This window comes from Dama dama, chromosome 21 (genome assembly GCF_033118175.1).
Source record: "Dama dama isolate Ldn47 chromosome 21, ASM3311817v1, whole genome shotgun sequence".
Taxonomy (NCBI): Eukaryota; Metazoa; Chordata; class Mammalia; order Artiodactyla; family Cervidae; genus Dama; species Dama dama.
The window spans coordinates 50,345,083-50,367,147 of NC_083701.1; the positions used below are offsets into that span (position 1 = coordinate 50,345,083).

The following is a 22,065-nucleotide window of genomic DNA, read 5'->3' on the forward strand; positions in this document are numbered from 1 at the left end:
ATTGCCCCTAATTTTATCTAAACAAGCAAATAAGAACAGGTTTTGCATATACAGGTGATAGACAACTTGGTGATAACTTGCTCAATTAATCTTCTGGATAATTTGAAATGGAGGGCTGTCTACATGAAAAGTAGGCAAACAGCTTGAAATTGAGTATTACATACTCACCTGTTAAATTCTCTGCCCTACCAGTTGCTTAAGTGCTTTTTTAACTCTGACTTCTTCACCGCACACCGTCTTCCTACTCACATCATACCCGTATTCCTTTCTTTTCTTCTGACTTCCCATTTCTCTTCCACCCCCTTCCTCCACTGGCTAGCCTTAAGAATACCATGGTCTCTATGTATATTGTACATGATAATTTATCTCATCCTATCCTACCACCTAATCTGTCCTTCTTATTGATAAACCTAGTTTACATTGGATTTTCTTTTATTTTAATCACAAAGCATAATGAAACATTAATTCACATAGATCACATATCAAAATCACTGACTTGATCCCATGTGTGCTCTCATCCTATTACCAGTGGGATGTTGCAGGGAAACAAAGCACAAAGGGGAGCCGTATCATATGTAAATATGACCTTCATGACTAGGTTAAATTACTAACGTCCAAGAACTAGGAAAAAAAAAAAATAAAACACCTTACTTTTATGTCTTGAAAATTTGTGTGTTTGTTTATCCTTTTTAATAGAAATTGCATTTGCTGAGTTTTAATGAAATTTGTCTGATCCTGTGCAGTCTGCCTCTTGCTAATTTTAATTCTGTCCCTTTCATAGCATCTCCTCTGTTTTTCAGTTCCCTGCTCTGAGTTCATTTCAGTATTATTCCATATTTATATGCTTCCTTTCAGTGAAGGCATGGATTAGACTTTCATTCTTATGCAGATGACACTCAGATCTATTTGAAGATTAGTCCTAATTGTTATTCTACTTCTGATATTTTATCAGCATCTCATGAAGACATAGAGACTAGGATATCCAATTAAATGTTACTGAACTACTTACTCAGGGATAAGTACTACTTATTCAGTTCCAGGCACTGGTTTAAAACAGGTTTTATCATTCACTTTCAGATGCATGTGTGTATGTATGAGTTGTGTGTTTCATGACTAACAGTAAACTATATGAGAATTCTAATTGATTCGGAGAACTGTTTCTATACTCATTTATTTGAAGTTCACTACAGATATTAGTTTAATAGTTCTATATTTTTCAGGTAATGAAATTGTATACTATATTAAATAGTTACTAAACAAATAAAATAAGAACAAAATGAGATTCTGAAATATTCCAAGTATTATAATCATATTTCAAGGCATTGCTTAAATCTACATTTTTGGGTTTAGATTGTTATAAAGGAAATGCTAATGTAGGATTTCAGTTCATAATAAAAATAACTTCATGTGAAGCTTTCCACACTATTAGGAGTTCCCGTCCCAGGAAGAAAGATGCATGAGAAAGATAAAGTGTAGTTGAACATTGTCCTTCAAGAACTATGCCAAATATGATGCAGGGAGACTAAAATTCTTATACTTAACTCAAATATCTGTACCTTATTTAATGCTGTTTATTATCTGTGTGAAAACTTCACAATTCCTATTTATGTCTGTTGGGACCTCCCTGGTAGCTCAGAAGGTAAAACGTCTGCCTACAATGCGGGAGACCCAGGTTTGGTCCCTGGGTCGGGAAGATCCCCTGGAGAAGGAAATGGCAACCCACTCCAGTTACTCTTGCCTGTAAAATCCCATGGACAGAGGAGCCTGGTAGGCTACAGTCCGTGGGGTCGCAAAGAGTCGGACACGACAGAGCGACTTCACTTTACTTCAATTCAAGAGAACAGACACTAATTCTAGTGGTATTCTCAATTGTCCTATTTTCCTTTGTCAACTTTGATAATAAATTTCTACCAAGCTTTGTTCATTTTTTATAGCAAATCTTTTCTTATCTCAGTTACAAATTAATTCTTCAAATTTTTTCATTTTCAGAACATTTTATTTCCTAGTCTATGAAGTCCCTCATTTTAATTTTTAATTTATAAAATAATTCTCATACCTTTCAAAGTATTTATTTTGTTTGAACTCATGTATCTTTTGTACTTCCTATAACTTCCAACTTAGAAATTTCTAAATTTCTTGACCCATTTGCTTCTTCTCAAAGTCATTTGTTATCAGTTAATTTCAGTTCAGTGGCTCAGTCTTGTCTGACTCTTTGCAACCCCATAAACCACAGCACACCAGGGCTCCCTGTCCATCACCAACCCCAGGAGTAGAATCCACGCAAACCCATGTCCATTGAGTCAGTGATGCCATCCAGCCACCTCATCCTCTGTCGTCCCCTTCTCCTCCTACCTTTTATCTTTCTCAGCATCAGGATCTTTTCAAATGAGTCAGCTCTTCGCATCAGGTGGCCAAAGTGTTTGAGTTTCAGCTTCAACATCAGTCCTTCCAATCAAGACCCAGGACTGATCTCCTTTGGGATGGACTAGTTGGATCTCCTTGCAGTCCGAGGGACTCTCAGTTCAAAAGCATCAATTCTTCTGTGCTCAGCTTTCTTTATAGTCCAACTGTCTCATCTGTACATGACCACTAGAAAAACCATAGCCTTGACTAGACGGACCTTTGTTGACAAAGTAATGTCTCTGCTTTTTAATATGCTGTCTAGGTTGGTCATAACTTTCCTTCCAAGGAGTAAGCGTCTTTTAATTTCATGGCTGCAGTCACCATCTGCAGTGATTTTGGAGCCCAGAAAAATATGGTCAGCCACTGTTTCCACTGTTTGCCCATCTATTTGCCATGAAGTGATGGGACTGGAGGCCATGATCTTAGTTTTCTGAATGTTGAGCTTTAAGCCAACTTTTTCACTCTCCTCTTTCACTTTCATCAAGAGACTCTTTAGTTCTTCACTTTCTTCCATAAAGGTGGTGTCATCTGCATATCTGAGGTTATTGATATTTCTCCCGGCAATCTTGATTCCAGCTTGTGCTTCCTCCAGCCCAGCGTTTCTCATGATGTACTCCGCATATAAGTTAAATAAGCAGGGTGACAATATACAGCCTTGACATATTCCTTTCCCGATTTGGAACCAGTCTGTTGTTCCATGTCCAGTTCTAACTGTTGCTTCCTGACCTGCATACAAGTTTCTTAAGAAGCAAGTCAGGTGGTCTGGTATTCCTATCTCTTTCAGAATTTTCCACGGTTTATAGTGATCCACACAGTCAAAGGCTTTGGTGTAGTCAATAAAGCAGAAATAGATGTTTTTCTGGAATTCTCTTGCTTTTTCGATGATCCAGCAGATGTTGGCAATTTTATCAGTAGATTGTTTTATATTTAAAACATATATATCTGCCAACATGGGTTGATTGTTTTTTTCCTTAAATTATCCGTGAAGCATTTCCATTCAACCATCTCTTATAGATAATGTATCAAAAAGTGTTACATAGAAACAAGTACCTTTTTGAATACCTTATGATTGTTCTTTATAAGTTTTTTAAAAGCCATTGGAGAAATAATGCCAAATTACTAGATGGGAGGGGGCACAAAACATATAAATAAAACAGTTATTGTTCTTTGTTACTTCCTAGTAATCTTTCCTGATCTGTTATCTACTTCTATAACCCTTCCTGGTCTATTATGCCCATAGTATCTTATAAATCCAATGTTATCCCCTAGTTTAATATTTCTCTTCTCTTCTAGACTATAAACTCTATGAGGGCAGAGACCTTGGCTCTTGTTTTTATCTTGCCACTTTCAGTCTCTGGCACTGTATCAAGCAGAATATGCATTCATTTAATGTTTTTGGAATATGTGAATTTTCTGAATAAATAGCATACAGCATTCAGCTGTCACAAATTAGTTAAAAATGTAGCATCTAAAATTAGTATGTAGAATTTATCAGAAGAAATACATTAAATTTGAAAATTCTCTTTTATTTTCAGTGAATAATCTGATGATTACATTCTCTGGACAAAAGTTCTCAACTGTTCCATCATATGTGTTTCTAGATCTGGAATGTATTTGATTAGTAAATAATAAAAATATTAATTTTGCATTGTGACATTAATATATTGCATTATATATTATATTATCATTTATTGCAATATATTATGCTATTTTATATTGTGTCAGTTGCTATCAGCTTATAATATAAGCTAAATATCAGTTTATATCATGGACATATAAAAATTTAAGTGCTAGTTTCTTACTAAAGTTTCTAAAGCTATAATAAGTCTGATTCTCTCAAGCACCCAACATCAAATACTTCTTATTTATAGTATATCATTTGCCTACTTCACTACCGTGAAATCCAAAATAAATTTAAATTTATAAAATTATTGTTCAGTGAGGTACTATCCCGACTTTCTTTTTCCTCTCCTGGGTCTTACTCAGTCCCAGGAGATAGTTTTTTTGGAGAGAAAATAAATAATTCAAATCAATATAATAAAAACCCTACTTTATGCTTTAATTAAATCTCATGATAAAAATAGAAGCTATCAATGCTTCTATTGCAATGCTTTGTTGCAAAGCATAGATAGTAAAAAGAGAGTTAACTTGCCACTGGTGGTATTTTGACAGACAGATTAGAAGGAAATTATGAATAACATTTACCATAGTTTACCTCTGTGAGATCAGGGAGTGTTCCCTTTCATGTGGAGAAGTAACCACAAGTCTCTCCATGTTCAATTCTCACTGAATACCACAAGTTGTCCATCATTAAATACCAAACACTTTAAGTTTTAGTCATTTTAGGTTTTTCCCCTAGCAATATTTATCATCATACCTCACAGGGCCCCATCAGAAACCCTAAAAAAGTAAGTTTTTTGTTGGTACATCTCACATAGTCTAAGCCATTCTATCTTGATGAAACTCACAAAGTTTGGGCTATTCGTGCTTATTCATTGTTATATGTATTCAACATCATACCTTATTAAAACATCCAGTTTTCCAAATTACAAGTTAGAATTTCTAACAGTGATAGAAACTCTACAAAGTTAGAATTAATATCACCTGCTTTGTCTACCACCTCTTGTGTAGCATAAAAAATATAGTTTATTTCATGGCCAATGTCAGATTATTCTAAAAAATAATCTAATGCTATGTGTCACATCCCTGGATAATGAGCAAAGAGATCACTGTAAATATTGAAAGATATAAATGGAAATACTTTTGCTAGTGTAAGATCACAATATTAACCTGCAGATGAAATAAAAGAGAAATATTACAAATACATCTGAATTCACATTGAGTTTTTACTAAAAAAAAAACATAATTTTCCATGTTTTATAGGCCATCAAATCATTTTAATGACATAAGGCTATATCACTGAGATTGGACAACAATATGACTTCCAGGCTCTACTAACCTCTTTGCACCTCTTGGGAGAAGCCATTAAGAGCACAGAGATAACTGCGTAATATGATTGTAAAGTCATTGTATGCCTGTCAGAGAGTGTGGGCGATACAGTTTAACTGTCTAAGTTTACTGTCTAAGTGAAATAATGGGATTCAGATGGTTTGGATTTGCTCAAGTATGAACACAAAGTAGAAGAGGCAGGGATAGTGAAGGTACACAGATTACAAAGCTACTTGGACTTCATCCCAATGATTCTGTTAAAGACACAGGCTATCATACCCTTCATAATAAAGAATTACTACTTGCTAGTAGTCTTCCACGGAGAAGGCAATGGCACCCCACTCCAGTACTCTTGCCTGGAAAATCCCATGGATGGAGGAGCCTGGTGGGCTGCAGTCCACGGGGTCCCTAAGAGTCAGACATGACTGAACGACTTCACTTTCATGCATTGGAGAAGGAAATGGCAATCCACTCCAGTGTTCTTGCCTGGAGAATCCCAGGGACGGGGGAGCCTGGTGGGCCGCCATCTATGGGGTCGCAGAGTCGGACACGACTGAAGCGACTTAGCAGCAGCAGCAATCTTCCAACATACCTAAGGGACAGCCTTAGAGCAGGAGACTATGCTTAGTTGCTCAGTTGTGTCCAACTCTTTGCAACCCCATGGACTGTTGCCTGCCAGGCTTCTCTGTCCATGGAGATTCTCCAGGCAGGTATACTGGAGTGGGTTGCCATGCCCTCCTCCAGGGACTCTTTCCAACCCAGGGATTGAACCCAGGTCTCCTGCATTGCAGGCAGACTCTTTACCATCTGAGCTACCAGGGAAGCCCAGAGCAGGAGACAGTAGAACTTGCTTGTTCACAGAGCTGTTAGTGAATCATTTGTGGAAGAGAATATCTACAAAAGGGTGATAGCTTAAATTGCCACTATATCCAAAGGCCAGATGGGGTGGGGAGTAGTGGGAAGATACCAGTCAGAAACAAAATCAAATCTTTGTTGTTACTCTCATGATTTTAGTCACGGGTTCATTCATTCATTCCTATATTTAATGAATATCTACTATGTGCCACATGCTGTTCTAGGCTCTGGAAACACCATGGTGAACAAAATGAGTCTTTGCTTTCATGAAGTTATCATTCTAATAAGGAAAAAAGACAGTAAACAATGGTGTATATGTGTGTGTCTGAACACATTTGTATGTGTATATACTTTTCATAAATATGGATATCTGTATACAATTGTATATGAAGGTTAAAAATCTAAGTTTATTTAGACTATTCAGATAGAACAGACTATTAAGAACTGTTTGAGGAGAAACCTATACAAAGTGAGAAATACAAGTACTAAAGTCTTAAAGTGCAAACATCCTCAGTGTGCTGTAGGAATTGCAAGGAAGTGAGTGGAAGGAACTTTATGAGATATTCAAATCCTGAGAATATATTGGAACACGATCAACAAAGTCCCTCAATATTACAAAAATAAAAAAAAAAAAGATTCTGGAAGAGAGACTGAAAGAGATACTTCAGGGTTTGGTAGACTCAGAGACAGTTATAGACAGGACCCAGTTGGTATATTGCGTGCAAAAATAATATTTAACCTGTGGATTGAATCTTTCTTATTCAACCAGAAAATAAAAATTTTGCTTGTCTTGCTCAAGTAGTTGAAACATTATATCTAGCACAAATTTAAATGCCTGAAGGTTACAGTTGAACCAAATCATATTTCATTGTATTTAACCTTTTTCAGAGGTGTTTTTCCAAGCATAGTTAACTGTATGTGCTTGACCTGAGGGAAGAATAGGACTACAGTATACTGATAGAGAAGCTAGGGTTGAATTTTTTTGGTTTCTCCTACTATACTTACATAATTTTCTTGAAACAGCATAATCCTCTTTACAGTAGCTCACAATGTCTCCATATGTATAAGCTCATTTCACTTCCAAAGCAATATTATAAAATGATAAATTAACCACTCTTGTCTACCTTTTTAAAAACATAGGTGACATGAATAAAACATAGAGAATATTGTAAAATAACTGTCAAAAACACTGAATTAAGATAATCTTAGATATATAGAATATATAAAAATTAGCTAATTTGTATCAATTCATTTTAACTCCCTAAAATCAGGATGTTAACATTTTTGTGACAAAAAGCCTTTCCATCCAGAATGCAATCTATCTTTCCACTTATATGGGTTCTTACATAGAACAAAACCTGTCTTGGTACTTATACAGCTTTTATTTCATTTCCTTCTGCAATTTTTTTATGATTCTTTTTATGGAAGACTTGTACCTTTCTTGCCAAAGATGTTTTTAAAAACTGCATGTTCACTTTGTTGCTTGTGTGAATTTGATCTTTCAATTTGAATTGCCAACTGTTACTGTTATAAAAGAGAACTTTACATTTTCACATGCATTTCTTCTTCAAAGGCAGCTTATGTGACTAAAATATAAAATAGTATAAATTGTAGATACATTATTAACTTTCTTGAGCTTAAGGAGGCAGATAGCATATTTGATTAAAAAATGTTACTTTTTGTTTCTTTAAATTTTGTAATGCTTTCCAAAATTTTTCCAACTCTACTGCATTACCTAGAGCTTCTGAGATAATGTTGAGTGCTGCCATAGATTGTGAGCATCCATATTTTGTTTTAACTTTAGAGGGTTATGAATTGGTCTGAATTGGGTATGGGATTTGAATTGGGAGATTGGGATTGACATTTGTACCCTACTATGTATAAAGCAGATAACTAATGAGAACCTATTGTGTAGCACAGGGAACTCTACTCAATGCTCTGTGGTGGTCTAAACGGGAAGGAAGTCTAAAAAGCGGGGTATATATATATGGACAACTAATTCACTTCGCTGTACAGCAGATGCCAGCGTGAATTGTAAAGCAACTGTGCTCCAATAGTTTAAAGCAAAAGAGGGGGGCGGGGTGTGAAGGAAAACATAGACTAGTGAACATGGAAGACTTAAAAGAAGTTGCAGTATAATGATCTCAATGTAGAATCTAAAAATGACAAACTCACAGAACCAGAGAGTAGAATGTTGTTGTTCAGTCACCCAGTCACGTCTGACTCTTTGTGACCCCGTGGAATGCAGCATGCCAGGCCTCCCTGTCCCTCACCATCTCCTAAAGTTTGCCCCAAGTTCATGTCCATTGCATCGGTGATGCTCTCCAGCCATGTCATCCTCTGACACCTTCCTCTCCTTCTGCCATCAATCTTTCCCAGCATCAGGGACTTTTCCAATGAGTCGTCTGTTTGTATCAGATGACCAGAATATTGGAACTTCAGCTTCAGCATCCGTCCTTCCAGTGAGCAGTCAGGGTTGATTTCCCTTAAGATTGATTGGTTTGATCTCCTTGCTGTTCAGGGGACATTCAGAAGTCTTCTCCAGCACCACACTTCAAAGGCATCAATTCTTTGGCATTCTGCCTTCTCTATGATCCAGCTCTCATAATTGTACTTGACCACTGGAAAAACCATAGACTTGACTGTATGGACCCTGGTCAGCAGAGTAATGTCCCTGCTTTGCAAAATGCTGTCTAGGTTTGTCATAGCTTTCCTGCCAGGAAGCAATAGTCTTCTGATTTTATGACTGCAGTCACCACCCGCAGTGATTTTAGAGCCCAGGAAGAGGAAATCTGTCACTACTTTCACCTTTTCCCCTTCTGTTTGCCATGAAGTAATGCGGCTGGGTGCCATGATCTTAGTTTTTTGATATTTAGTTTTAAGCCAGCTCTTCCACTCTCCTCCTTCAAACCTCATTAAGAAGCTCTTTAGTTCCTCTTTGCTTTCTGCCATTAGACTGGTATCATCGACATATCTGAGGTTGTTTTGCTGTTTCCCCCTGCAGTCAATTCCAACTTGTAATGCATTCAGCCCGGTATTTCTCATGATGTGCCTAGCATATAGGTTAAACAGGGGGACAGAAAAAAGTCCTGTCATACTGATTTCTCAATCTTGAACCAACCATTTGTTCTGTAACTGTTCTAACTGTTGCTTCTTGACCCACATTAAGGTTTCTCAGAGACAGGTAGGATGATCTGATATTCCCATCTCTTTAAGAGCTTTCCACAGTTTGTTATGACCCACACAGTCAAAGGCTTCAGCATAGTCAATGAAACAGAGGTAGATGTTTTTCTGGAATTCTCTCGCTTTTTCTGTGATCCAGCGAATGTTGGCAGTTTGGTCTCTGGTTCCTCATTTTCTAAACCCAGCTTGGACATCTGGAAGTTCTTGGTTGGTCTAATGCTGAAGCCTAGCATGCAAGATTTTAAGCATTACCTACTAGCATGGGAGATGAATGCAATTGTTCAATGGTAGAATAGCTGTTCTTTAAAAGTGAATCTGGAGGTGCTAGGTTAAAGGGAAAAAAATTTCCAGTTTATCAGATGAATAACTTCTGAAAGTATAATGTACAATACGGTGATTTGTAGTTACTGATGCTGTATCACATGCTCAAAAGTTACTAAGAGAATAGATCTTAAACATTCTCACTAAACATTCACACATGCATACAAAGGCTGATTATGTGAGGTGATGCAGATGTTAATTAAATCTTCATGTTTTTCACCTTAAACTTAATGTTATATGTCAACTATGTCTCAATAAATCGGAAAAAATTTTGTGAGGCATCCAAAATTTTGTAAGGCCTTGATAGAACTTTGCTAGCCTAAAATAAACCAAAGTATTAATAATGCAGAAATTGGAAAATGAAAATTGAACAGGAGAGAAGAAAATGGAGTAGTGAGCATGGGAGACATACAAGGAGGGAGGTAATAAATGAAAAAAGGAAAGATTGGTAATTAATGTTGAGGGAAAAAATATAATTATTTTTTATAAAATAGCATTTATATTTTTTAAAATATAGAAATCATACACAAACAAAAGAAGACTGAAAATAATCATTGAATCAACAGAAAGTTGTCGAAAATAGATTTATGCTAAAATATGAGCTAAAGGGGAAAAAAAAAAAACCCTAGTAAAAAATTACATTTTTAACACAGTAGGAAGACACACATTTCATGATAAAAAGATATGGCTGAGCTGAAATCTTAACTATACTAGTTACTAGTTGAAGATCATGAACACATCAAAAAAATTTTTGGGCCCTCCATTAAATGAACTTTAAAATGATTATATGTAAAGTCATGTGGGCATATGAAAAATCTGTGTTAAACTGTACATGATTTAAAAATACAGTGGATTACATTTGATGTATTTGGGGGAAAAAAAAAGATGACTTAGGCAGGATTTTAATGGAATGAGGCAAAAAAATGCATATCAAAAGTAATACCACCTAGAAACTTTTTTGGCGCTCAAGAAGGAAGTCAAGCCCCAGATACAGTGTGGTCAGTAACTCTTTGGTTAACTAGAAGAGAGAAGAGTTAGAAAACTGAAGAAATATTATAACACAGGTTTTGTGGGTATTTATTAAAATTACTTTAGTGTAGCTTTTTTTGCAGTCTGAATGGCCCAATTCACAGTCCTAAGAACAGAAAAAGTAGTTTTAATATTGATGTCTCAATTACAAGTTTTATGCTATTATGTTATTATGAGTCCTAGTGCACTTAATAAATAGAAAGGAAAACACTATTTAGATTGCTTAATCAATCCAAAGCTTTGCTTCTTCCTCTTTACAGAATTTTGTTAACACAATACTGAATAAATATGACCTCTGTCTAATTAAATTAACCTATTTACAGTCAGAGAACAATTTATCATGCTTCACACTTTTATTCATAACTATTTTTCAATTAATGTTTAAAATATGACTTGTGAACTTCAGGATGTAAAAACCACTCTCATTTTGATAAGTCACATAGAATGCCATTATACATATTTCAATGTGGTTATTATTGTGCAATTTTGAATTTAAAGTCTATTTGCAAGATATTTTAATTCTGTGATTTTGCATGTGGCACATGCTCACCTTTTAAAATGTGATTTCTCTTTTAGTGAAGACATGTGGCTCTAATCTTCAAGGACCAAGTGGAACCTTTACGTCTCCCAACTTTCCATTCCAGTATGATAGCAATGCACAATGTGTCTGGGTCATCACAGCAGTGAATGCAAATAAGGTAAGTGAAAACCATCTCTGGTGCAAAAGCATAGTCATAAAGACAAAAGCAAGGAAATCATGAGGGAAAGGGCAGTAAAGAAAATTCATAGCTGAAGTATGATTTCTGAAATATTTCCTACCTATACATTATATAAAACCTACACTTATATGAGAAATAAGAAAAACAATTAAATACTATAATTTTATCTCAACTAACATATAAATCAGAACACATTAAAATTATAAATAAATGTTTTCAGAGATATGCTTTTTGAAGTTTTTAACTATATTTATTTTTCAAAGATGCCATAAAAAATGACTTATCACTTCATATCTTTCTACTTGTTTTATCATTCAGGTATATCCTGTTTTTATACATATCTGATTTTCCTTTCAATGTTTCTGGATTGCCACAGATCACACAGCTATTCTTTATTATAAAGTTTACTAATGTGCTCTACTAATAGAAAATTCATTATTTGAGCATTTCTAAAGTTGGGCCCCAAAATCACAGCAGATGGTGATTGCAGCCATGAAATTAAAAGATGCTTACTACTTGCAAGGAAAGTTATAATCAACCTAGATAGCATATTAAAAAGCAGAGACTTTACTTTGCCAACAAAGGTCTGTCTAGTCAAGGCTATGGTTTTCCAGTGGTCATGTATGGATATGAGAGTTGGACTGTGAAGAAAGCTAAGCACCGAAAAATTGATGCTTTTGAACTGTGGTGTTGGAGAAGACTCTTGAGAGTCCCTTGGACTGCAAGGACATCCATCCAGTCCATCCTAAAGGAGATCAGTCCTGGGTGTTCATTGGAAGGACTGATGTTGAAGCTGAAACTCCAATACTTTGGCCACCTCATGAGAAGAGTTGACTCATTGGAAAAGACCCTGATGCTGGGAGGGATTGGGAGCAGGAGGAGAAGGGGACGACAGAGGATGAGATGATTGGATGGCATCACCGACTCAATGGACATGAGTTTCAGTAAACTCTGGGAGTTGGTGATGGACAGGGAGGCCTGGCGTGCTGCGATTCATGGGGTCGCAAAGAGTCGGACACGACTGAGTGACTGAACTGAACTGAACTGAAAGGTTGTATTGTCTATTTGACTAAAATGAGTAATCTATCCAAATACATATATAACACAGAAATCAAACAAAATTATAATGCTGAATGAACAAAAAAGCAGGGAACAATTAGCAAGGTTTCTGTTCCTTTTCTCACCATCCTGCTTCTCCTCCTAAGGATATGTAGCAAGGACTTAACATAGGAAGAATCAAAATTTGTCTCAGATTTTATAATATCTTTTCTGGGTTATATTAAGAAAAGGTTGGTGATAGAACCCATAAAACTGGGTCGAATTTGTATTTCAAATAGTGATTTAGAACTTGGCAAATAACGACTTTGATTAAGCTATTTAACTTCTCTGAAATTGTTTCTTTCTCTATGAAATGTGGATAATAAGAACATATTTTTTGGTGTTATGAGAAGTAAATGAGGTAATGCATACAGAGTATTTAGAGTTAGTAGGTATTTAAAAAATGTTAACTAGTTATTAGATACAGAATATGCTATTTTCCAGAAGGCTTTGGGTTTTATGTTCATAAAATATAATCATAAGAGTAGCAAAGTTGTTTTAAAAACTAACTCAGTGGTAAATTAGACTTGCCTCATGGAAGAGCCCTGATTTATGAGTCAGGTCAAGAACTAGGTCAGAAGCCTAGCCTTCCCTAAACTATGTGTGTAAACTTGGACAAAAAAATCACTAAATCTAATCCTTCATCTGCACAAAGGAAGTCATTTTACTCATCCAAACCGTATCATCAATTCAGTTCAAATCAACAAATTTTATTTATTGAATACCTTCTCTGAGAAAATTATGGGTTTCTGAGGGAAAAAAAAATCAAAAACTACTTGAAAAATAAAATCACATTTACTGAACATTTAGCAACATGCCAGGTGTCATTCACAGTACTTTTTATGATTTATTTAATTTAAAAAATTCCCTTAATAGGAAAATATATTTTATGTCTGCATTTAACAAAGGGTCTAAATAATTTGTCTGATGACATAGATGGCAAAGGTCAGTGTTATATACCATATAACATGTGGGTTACTTATTATGACATATCTCACCCTAAGACATAAGTATCTTATACTAAGGTAACATGAACCAAATTCATTATGAAGTAGGAAACAGATGTTCTGTATTAATCTTGTATTGAGATAGAACTTTTTTGTGTGATAGTAACTACCTATAATTTTCAGAACAAAGTGGTGATTATCTCCTGTTCAATAAGATATCTAATTTGCTAAGTTTAATTAGTTTTCATTATTGACTTACTTGAATTTTCATAGAGGTCATGACATTTCTCCTTGTTTTTCTTAACCAATGTACCAAACATTTATCTATTCTTTTCCTCTCTTAAAATATCAATTTTCTAAGGAAGATATATTAATGATTACTTTCTTTACTCTTTTTATTGAAAGCTGATTGAGTACATTCTTTTTGATCTGTTGGTTTACATTCATTGTAAGATATCCTATGAAAATTCAAGCATTTTCAAGCATAACCCACAATTATATTTAAACATTTACTCACACACACACACACACACACACACACACACAGTGCAAGAAAATAATTTCCCCTAACTATATGAAATCATTTCTCTATTTCATAACATGTTGTAATCTATTTTTAAATATTGTTCACACCTCACAAAGTTAATTTTATGATACAGTAACAGGTTATAACTGTGTATTTTGACAAATACAATTGGGAGGTTTTCTTCCATAGATTGGCATGTCTGAACTCTTGGTAAGACGATTACTGGCACAAAGCACAAGCGCAGAGCTCTCTTCCTTCGTTTAAACCCAAATTAACCAACATATTAATGCCTCAATAGCTATGATTTTCTTCAAAAATAGTTGATCATATTTTTCTTTATGTTTGATAATGTAAAAGCAACCATTGGGGGAATTCAAGATGGTGGAAAGCACCTTTTCCCTCAGATATAATATATAGCTAAATATGGGATAATTTCCTCTGAAAACAGGATGAAAACAGTCTCCACTACAAAGGGTGAAAGGATAACAACAAAGGGCAGGTAGGAGAAATAGAGATGCAGTCATACCAAGTACAGTTCAGTTCATTTATTCAGTCGTGTCTGACTCTTTGTGTATCATGGACTGCAGCATGCCAGGCTTCCCTGTCCATCACCAACACCTGAAGCTTGCTCAAACTCATTTCCGTTGAGTCAGTAATGCGATCCAATCATCTCATCCTCTGTTATCCCCTTCTTTTCCTGCCTTCAATCTTTGCCAGCATCAGGGTCTTTTCCAGTGAGTCAACTCTTTGCATCAGATGGCCAAAGTATTGAAGCTTCAGTTTCAGCATCAGTCCTTCCAGTTAAGGACTGCTTTCCTGTAGGATCAACTGGCTGGATCTCCTTGTTGTCCAAGGGACTCTCAAGAGTCTTCTCCAACACCATAGTTTAAAAGCATAAATTCTTTGGCACTGAGCTTTCTTTATAGTCCAACTCTCACATCCATATATGACTACTGGAAAAACCATAGCCTTGACTAGATGGACCTTTGTTGACAAAGTAATGTCTGCATTTTAATATGCTGTCTAGGTTGCTCATGATTTTTCTTCCAAGGAGTAAGCATCTTTTAATTTCATGGCTGCAATCACCATCGGCAGTGATTCTGGAGCCCCCAAAAATAAAGTCTCTCACTGTTTCCACTGTTTTCCGATCTATTTGCCATGAAGTGATGGGACCAGATGCCATGATCTTAGTTTTCTGAATGTTGAGCTTTAAGCCAACTTTTTCACTCTCCTCTTTCACTTTCATCAAGAGGCGCTTAAGTTGTTCTTCATTTTTGCAATAAGGGTGGTGTCATCTGCATATCTGAGGTTTTTGATATTTTTCCTCACCAATCTTGATTCCAGCTTATGATTCATCCAGCCCAGCATTTCTCATGATGTACTCTGCATATAAGTTAAATGAGCAGAGTGGCAATATATATAGCCTTGATGTACTCCTTTTCCTATTTGGAACCAGTCTTTTGTTCCATGTCCAGTTCTGACTGTTGCTTCCTGACCTGCATACACATTTCTCAAGAGGTATATCAGGTGGGCTGGTATTCCCACCTTTTTCAGAATTTTCCACATTTTATTTTGATCCACATAGTCAAAAGCTTTGGCATGGTCAATAAAGAAGAAATAGATTTTTTCTGGAAACTTTTTTGCTTTTTTGATGATCCAGTGAACATTGGCCATTTGATCTCTGGTTCCTCTGCCTTTTTAAAAACTAGCTTGAGTATCTGGAAGTTCACGGTTCACGTATTGCTGAAGCCTGTCTTGGAAAATTTTAAGCATTACTTTACTAGCGTGTGAAATGAGTGCAATTGTTTGAACATTTTTTGGGATTGCCTTTCTTTGGGATATGAATGAAAACTGACCTTTTCCAGTCCTGTGGCCACAGCTGAGTTTTCCAACGTTGCTGGCATATTGAGTGCAGCACTTTCACAGCATCATCTTTCAGGATTTGAAATAGCTCAACTGGAATTCCATCACATCCACTAGCTTTGTTCATAGTGACGCTTTCTAAGGCCCCCTTGACTTCACATTCCAGGATGTCTGGCTCTAGGTGAGTGATCACACCATCGTGATTATCTGGGTCGTGAAGATCTTTGTACAGTTCTTCTGTGTATTCTTGCCACCTCTTCTTAATATCTTCTGCTTCTGTTAGGTTCACACCATTTCTGAAGGGCTGGGCTTGTTCCACTGGGCAGGACTATTCTCAGTAAATCTTTAATGCAATTTTCTGTTGATGGGCGGGGCTGTGTTCCCTCCCTGTTTTACCTGAGAGCAAACTATGGTGGAGGTAATGAAGATAATGTGACCTCTTTCATAAGGTCCTATGAACCAAGAAACTGACCTAAACTTCCCTGTGTGTCCAGGATTCTCTGGCAGAGGCAAGGGTCAGGGGCACTGAGTGCAGCAGTGCACTATACCTAGGGGAAAAAAAAAGCCAAAACAACAGAGCATATCCTAGCCATAGCAATTCACAGTCTTGTAGGTCACAAGGTATGGATAATTTCCCCGAGAAGCAAGAGATTTCAGCTTCACCTCATGCACCCAGACCTTAAGATCCTTCATAAGAAAGATAAGTCCCCAAAACATCACAAAACCATCTGGGATGTGATTCTGTCCACCAGTGTCCAGCAACTGTTTTGACCAGGGCCTTCAGCCATTAGAGGCCAGCTTTGCCCACCTGCACACTTTGGGAGCAGATACAGTCCCTCTGAAGCAGGATCATGCATGCAGTCCACATAGGAGACACCTTTCTGGAAATTGTGTATTCTGTATCTAATAATAATGGGTTAATATTTTTAAGTACTTATTAACTCTACTAAGTACTCTATATGCATTTACCTCAGTTACTTCCCATAGCACTGAAGTATATGCTCTTTTATCCATATTTCACAAAAGAAATTGAATTTCAGAGGGCATAAAACTGATATGATACTTATTTCAGAAAAAAGATTTTAAAACAAAGACTATAATAAAAGACAATGGAGTCATTTTACCAATAAGACATAGCATTTATAAATGTATATGTACCTAACATAACACTGAAATAATAAAGCAAATATTAGTATCCTTAAAAAGAGAAATTGAAAGCAATATGATAATAATAAGGGAGTTTTAACAACCCAGTTACATCACTATACAGGTCATCCTGGCAGACAATCAATAAAGAAACTGTGTGTGTGTCTTAGTTGTTCAGTTTTGTCCAACTTGTTGTGACCCTGTGGACTCTAGCCTACCAGGCTGCTCTGTCCGTGGAGTTCTCCAGGCAAGAATACTGGAGTGGGTTGCCATTCCCTTCTCCAAGGTATCTTCCCAACCACAGGATTGAATTTGGGCTTCCTGCTTTGAAGGTAAATTCTTTACTGTCTGAGTAGACCTAAACAATACCCTACATCAAATGAATTTGATAGATATATTGAACAGTCCATCCAAAATCAGCAAAATAGAAATTCTTGTCAAGTGCACATGGAACATTCTCCAAGATAGTTCACATGTTAGGTCACAAAACAAATCTCAGGACATTCAAGAAGATTGAAATCATACCTGATCACACTGGTAAGAAAATATAAATTAATCATGAGAGAAAACTGGGGGAAAAGGGGCCAAAAATACGAAGATTAAGCAATATACTACCAAATAACCAATGGGTCATTTGAAAAAAAAAAACAAAAAAAAACGAGGTGAATAAGAACATAAATATGATATGGCAAAGGGGTTCTGAGAAAGAACCTACACAAACAAATCTATGCATCAACAGACACAACAATCTAAAGAAATAGGTAAATTCATAGTAAAACACATTCTTCTATGAATGAATCATGAAGAAAATAAAAATCTGAATAGACCAACTACTAATAAGGAGATTGAAATAGTAGTGTGAAATCTCCCAAAAAACAAAAAGCCCAGGACCAGGTGGCTTCTTTACAGAATTCTACCAATACAAAACTTTCAAAAATGATTTAATAACCAAGTTTTGTTAAATTTTCACACACACACACACATATACACACACATAATAAATAAATAAAGAGAAGAGGCAGGAAGCCTTGCAAACATATCTAAATGCATTTCACAAAGCTACCGTTACCCTGATATGAAAACCAGGGCAAGGACCACCCCCCCCCCCACACACACACACAAATTACGGGCCAACATCACTGATAAACAGATTCAAAGATCTTCAGCAAAATATTAGCAAATCAAATCAACAATACTTTGAATGGATCATACACTACAATCAAGTTTTATTTTTGAAAAGATGCAAGGATGGTTCAACATCTTTGAGTCGTTTAAGATGATGTATCACATTAACAGATTGGAGGATTAAAATCATATGATTATCGCAATGATGCAGAAGAAACTGTAGACAATTTGACATTCACTTATTATAGAAACTCTCAACAAAGTGAATATAGAGGGAACTTACCTCAACATAATTAAGGCATATATGAAAAATCCACAGCTTATCACATTCAACAGTGAAAAATCGAAAGCTTTTCCTATAAATCAATAAAAGGCAAAGATGCCCAACCTTACCACTTTTATTCAACACAGTACTGGAAATCCTAGCCACAGCAACTAGACAAGAGTAAAATAATAATAAAAGTCATCTAATTGGAAAGGAAGAAGTAAAACTGTCACTATTTGCAGATGACTTGATGTTGCAAATAAAAAACCCTAAAGACTCCCCCCCCCCAAAAAAAAGATTTTAAAAAAGGAACTAATAATTAGCAAATCAAAGGATACAAAAATCAATCAATAAAAGTATGCTCTGTATTTATACACTAATAACATGATATCGGAAAGAGAAATTAAGAAAATAATTGCATTTATAATGACATCAAATAAAATACAGAGATGTAAATTTAGCCAAAGAGGTAAAAACATTTATGGGAGATGGGGGTGATGCTCAGTTGCTAAGTCATGTCCAACTCCTTGTGACCCCATGAACTGTAGCCCACCAAGTTCTTCTATCTATGCGATTTTCCGGGCAAGAATACTATAGTGGGTTGCCATTCCCTTCTCCAGGGGGTTTTTTCAATTCAGGGATCAAACCTGTGTTCCCTGCATCTCCTGCATAGGCAGGTATATTCTTTACCACTGAGCCACCTGGGAAGTCCAGAAAGACTTATATACTGAAAATTATATGACACTGATGAAATAAATTGAAAAAGATACAACAGAAAAATATTTCATGCCCATGGATTGAAGGAATTAATATTGTTAAATTGTCCATACTACCCAAATAAATCTACTGATTCAATGCAATGCTTATAAATATCAATGACATATTTCACAGAGCTATAACACATGCATTTACCCATGAGCATTATGGGGACTAGTGGTGCTGACTGCTGCACAGTTGAAAATCTACAAATAACTTTACAGTCAGACCTCTCTGTACCATGGTTCCTTATCTGCAGATGAATCAACTGTAGTACTATGTTGTTCAACTGCCCATTAAAGTCCAACTCTTTGTGACCCAATGGACTGCAGCATGGCCAGCTTCCTTGTCTTTCACTATCTTCTGGTGTTTGCTCAAACTCATGTCCATTGAGTTGATGATGCCATCCAACCATTTCATCCTATGTAGCCCCTTCCCCTCCTGCCCTTGATCTTTCCCAGCATGAGAGTCTTTTCCAGAGAGTTGGCTGTTCATATCAGGTAACCAAATTATTGGAGCTTCAGTTTCATCATCAGTCCTTTCAGTGAATATTCAGGGTTGATTTCTTTTAGGATTTACTGACTTGATCTCTTTGCTGTCTAAGGGACTCTCAAGAATCTTGTCTAGCATCACATTGCAAAAGTATCAATTCTTCAGTGTTCAGCCTTCGCTATGGTCCAACTCTCACATCCATACGTGACTACTGGAAAAATCATAGCTTTGACTAGATGGACCTTTGTCAGCAAAGTGATGTCTCTGCTTTTTAATACACTGTCTAGGTTTACCATAGCTTTTCTTCCAAGGAGCAAGTGTCTTTTAATTTTATGGCTGCAATCACTACCTACAGTGATTTTGGAGTCCAAGAAAATAAAGGCTGTCACTGTTTCTATTATTTCTGTATCTGTTTGTCATGAAGTAATGGGACCAGGTACCTTGATCTTAGCTTTTATAATGTTGACTTTTAAGGCAGCTTTTCCACTCTGTTCTTTCATGTTCATCAAGAGACTCTTTAGTTCCTCTTCATTTTCTGCTGTAAGGGTGGAGTCATCTGCATATCTGACCACATGCCACACTTTTTGGCATAAGTACCCTTGGAGGAGGTCACTATTAGTCCCACCATAGAGCTTCCAGGTGGGCAACCCACAAACTGGAGAACAACTATTCCAAAGGAGTTCTTTCACTGTTCAAAGTTCTAGGTCCCACAACAGAGTTCCCAGCCTGTGGATCCAGCAAAAGCTCAGGGAACCCCCTGGGAATCTGAGTTTGAAGGTCAGCATGATTTGATTTACACAACTTCTACAGGACTAGGGAAAGAGAGACTGTTGGTGGGGGGAGTGGGGGCATAAATGAAACCATATGCACACCAGGACCCAGGAGAAAGAAGCAGTGACCCCAAAGAGACTAAACAAGACTTGCCTATGAATGTTTGAAAGTCTCGGGTGGAGACATGGGTCAACAGTGACCTGCTGTGGAGTCAGGGGCATTGGCAGCAGCAGTCCTGGAAGGTACAGCATGATGGCATAAGTCCTCTTGGAGAATATTTCCATTATCCCTACCATGGAGCCTATAGCCTACCATCAAGACTGGACCACCTCAGGCCAAATTATAGGGAGGGAGCATGGCCCCACCTATCAGCAGAAAATTGGATTAAAGATTTACTGAGCATGGCCTTGCCACTAGAGCAAGACCCAGTTTTCTCCATAGATAGTCCCTCCCATCAGGAAGCTTGTACAAGCCTCTTATCCTCATCAATCAGGGAGAAGACAGAATGTAGTACTATAGTACATATTTATTGAAAAAAACTCCACTTACAAATGAAACTATACAGTTCAAACATATGAAGGATCAGCTTTAATTCTAAACTTTGTATAGAACTGCAGAAGACCCCAGAATAACCAAAACAGTCTTGAGAAAGAAGTATGGCAGTATCACATTCCCTGATTTCAAAATATAATGCAAATGTATAATAATCAAAACAGTGTGACAGTGGCATAAAAAACACACACAGAGGTCAATGGATTGGATTTGAGAGTCCATAAAGAAATCACACTTATATCGACAACTAATCTAGGACATGGGAGAAGAAAATGGCAATCCAGTCCAGTATTCTTGCCTGGAAAATACCATGGACAGAGAAACCTAGTGGGCTACAGTCCATGGGGTCACAAAGAGTCAAACACGACTGAGCGGCTTCACTCACTCACTCAATCTAAGACAAAGGATCAAAGGATAAAGGGCAGTCCCTTCAATAAATAGTGTTGGGAAATTTGGACAGAGACATACAGAGAGTGAAAGCAGACCACTAACTTACACAATGTACACACTCACACATACACACACAAACTCAAAATTAATTAAAACTTAAATGTATAAGCTGAACTCTTAAAATTCCTAGAATAAAATGTATACAGTAATCTCATTGATGATGGTCTTCATGATGTTTTTGTGGTGTGAAAGTCACTCAATTGTTTCTGACTCTTTGCGACCCCATGGACTGTAGCCTGCCAGGCGTCTCTGTCCATGGAAATCTCCAGGCAAGTATAGTGAAGTGGGTAGCTGTTCCCTTCTCCAGGAGATCCTTCCAACCCAGGGATCAGACCCAGCTGTCCCACATTGCAGGCAGGGATCTGACTCCAAATGCAAGGGAAACAAAAGCAAAAATGAAAAAATGTGACACAATAAAACTAACAACTTTTACACAGCTGAATGAAAACATTATCAAAATGAAAAGACAACTTACTGAATATTTGCAAATGAGGAGTTAATATCCAAAATATATAAAGAGCTCATACAACTCAATAATAAAAAATAATATTAGAAAAATGAACAGAGGATCTGAATGTATATTTTTCCAAAGGATACATATAAATGATCAATAGG

The 22,065-nt window shown here is 36.5% G+C and overlaps 1 protein-coding gene across 3 annotated transcripts in view; it reads left to right on the forward strand.

Moving 5' to 3' along the window:
- CSMD3 (CUB and Sushi multiple domains 3) overlaps positions 1–22,065 on the forward strand; it is a 1,326,016-nt gene that overhangs the window by 642,748 nt on the left and 661,203 nt on the right. For all 3 annotated transcript variants that reach the window (XM_061122845.1, XM_061122846.1, XM_061122847.1), the window contains one exon: positions 11,317–11,438. In XM_061122845.1, the coding sequence (XP_060978828.1) occupies positions 11,317–11,438 (122 nt within the window). The remainder of the gene's footprint in view (positions 1–11,316; positions 11,439–22,065) is intronic.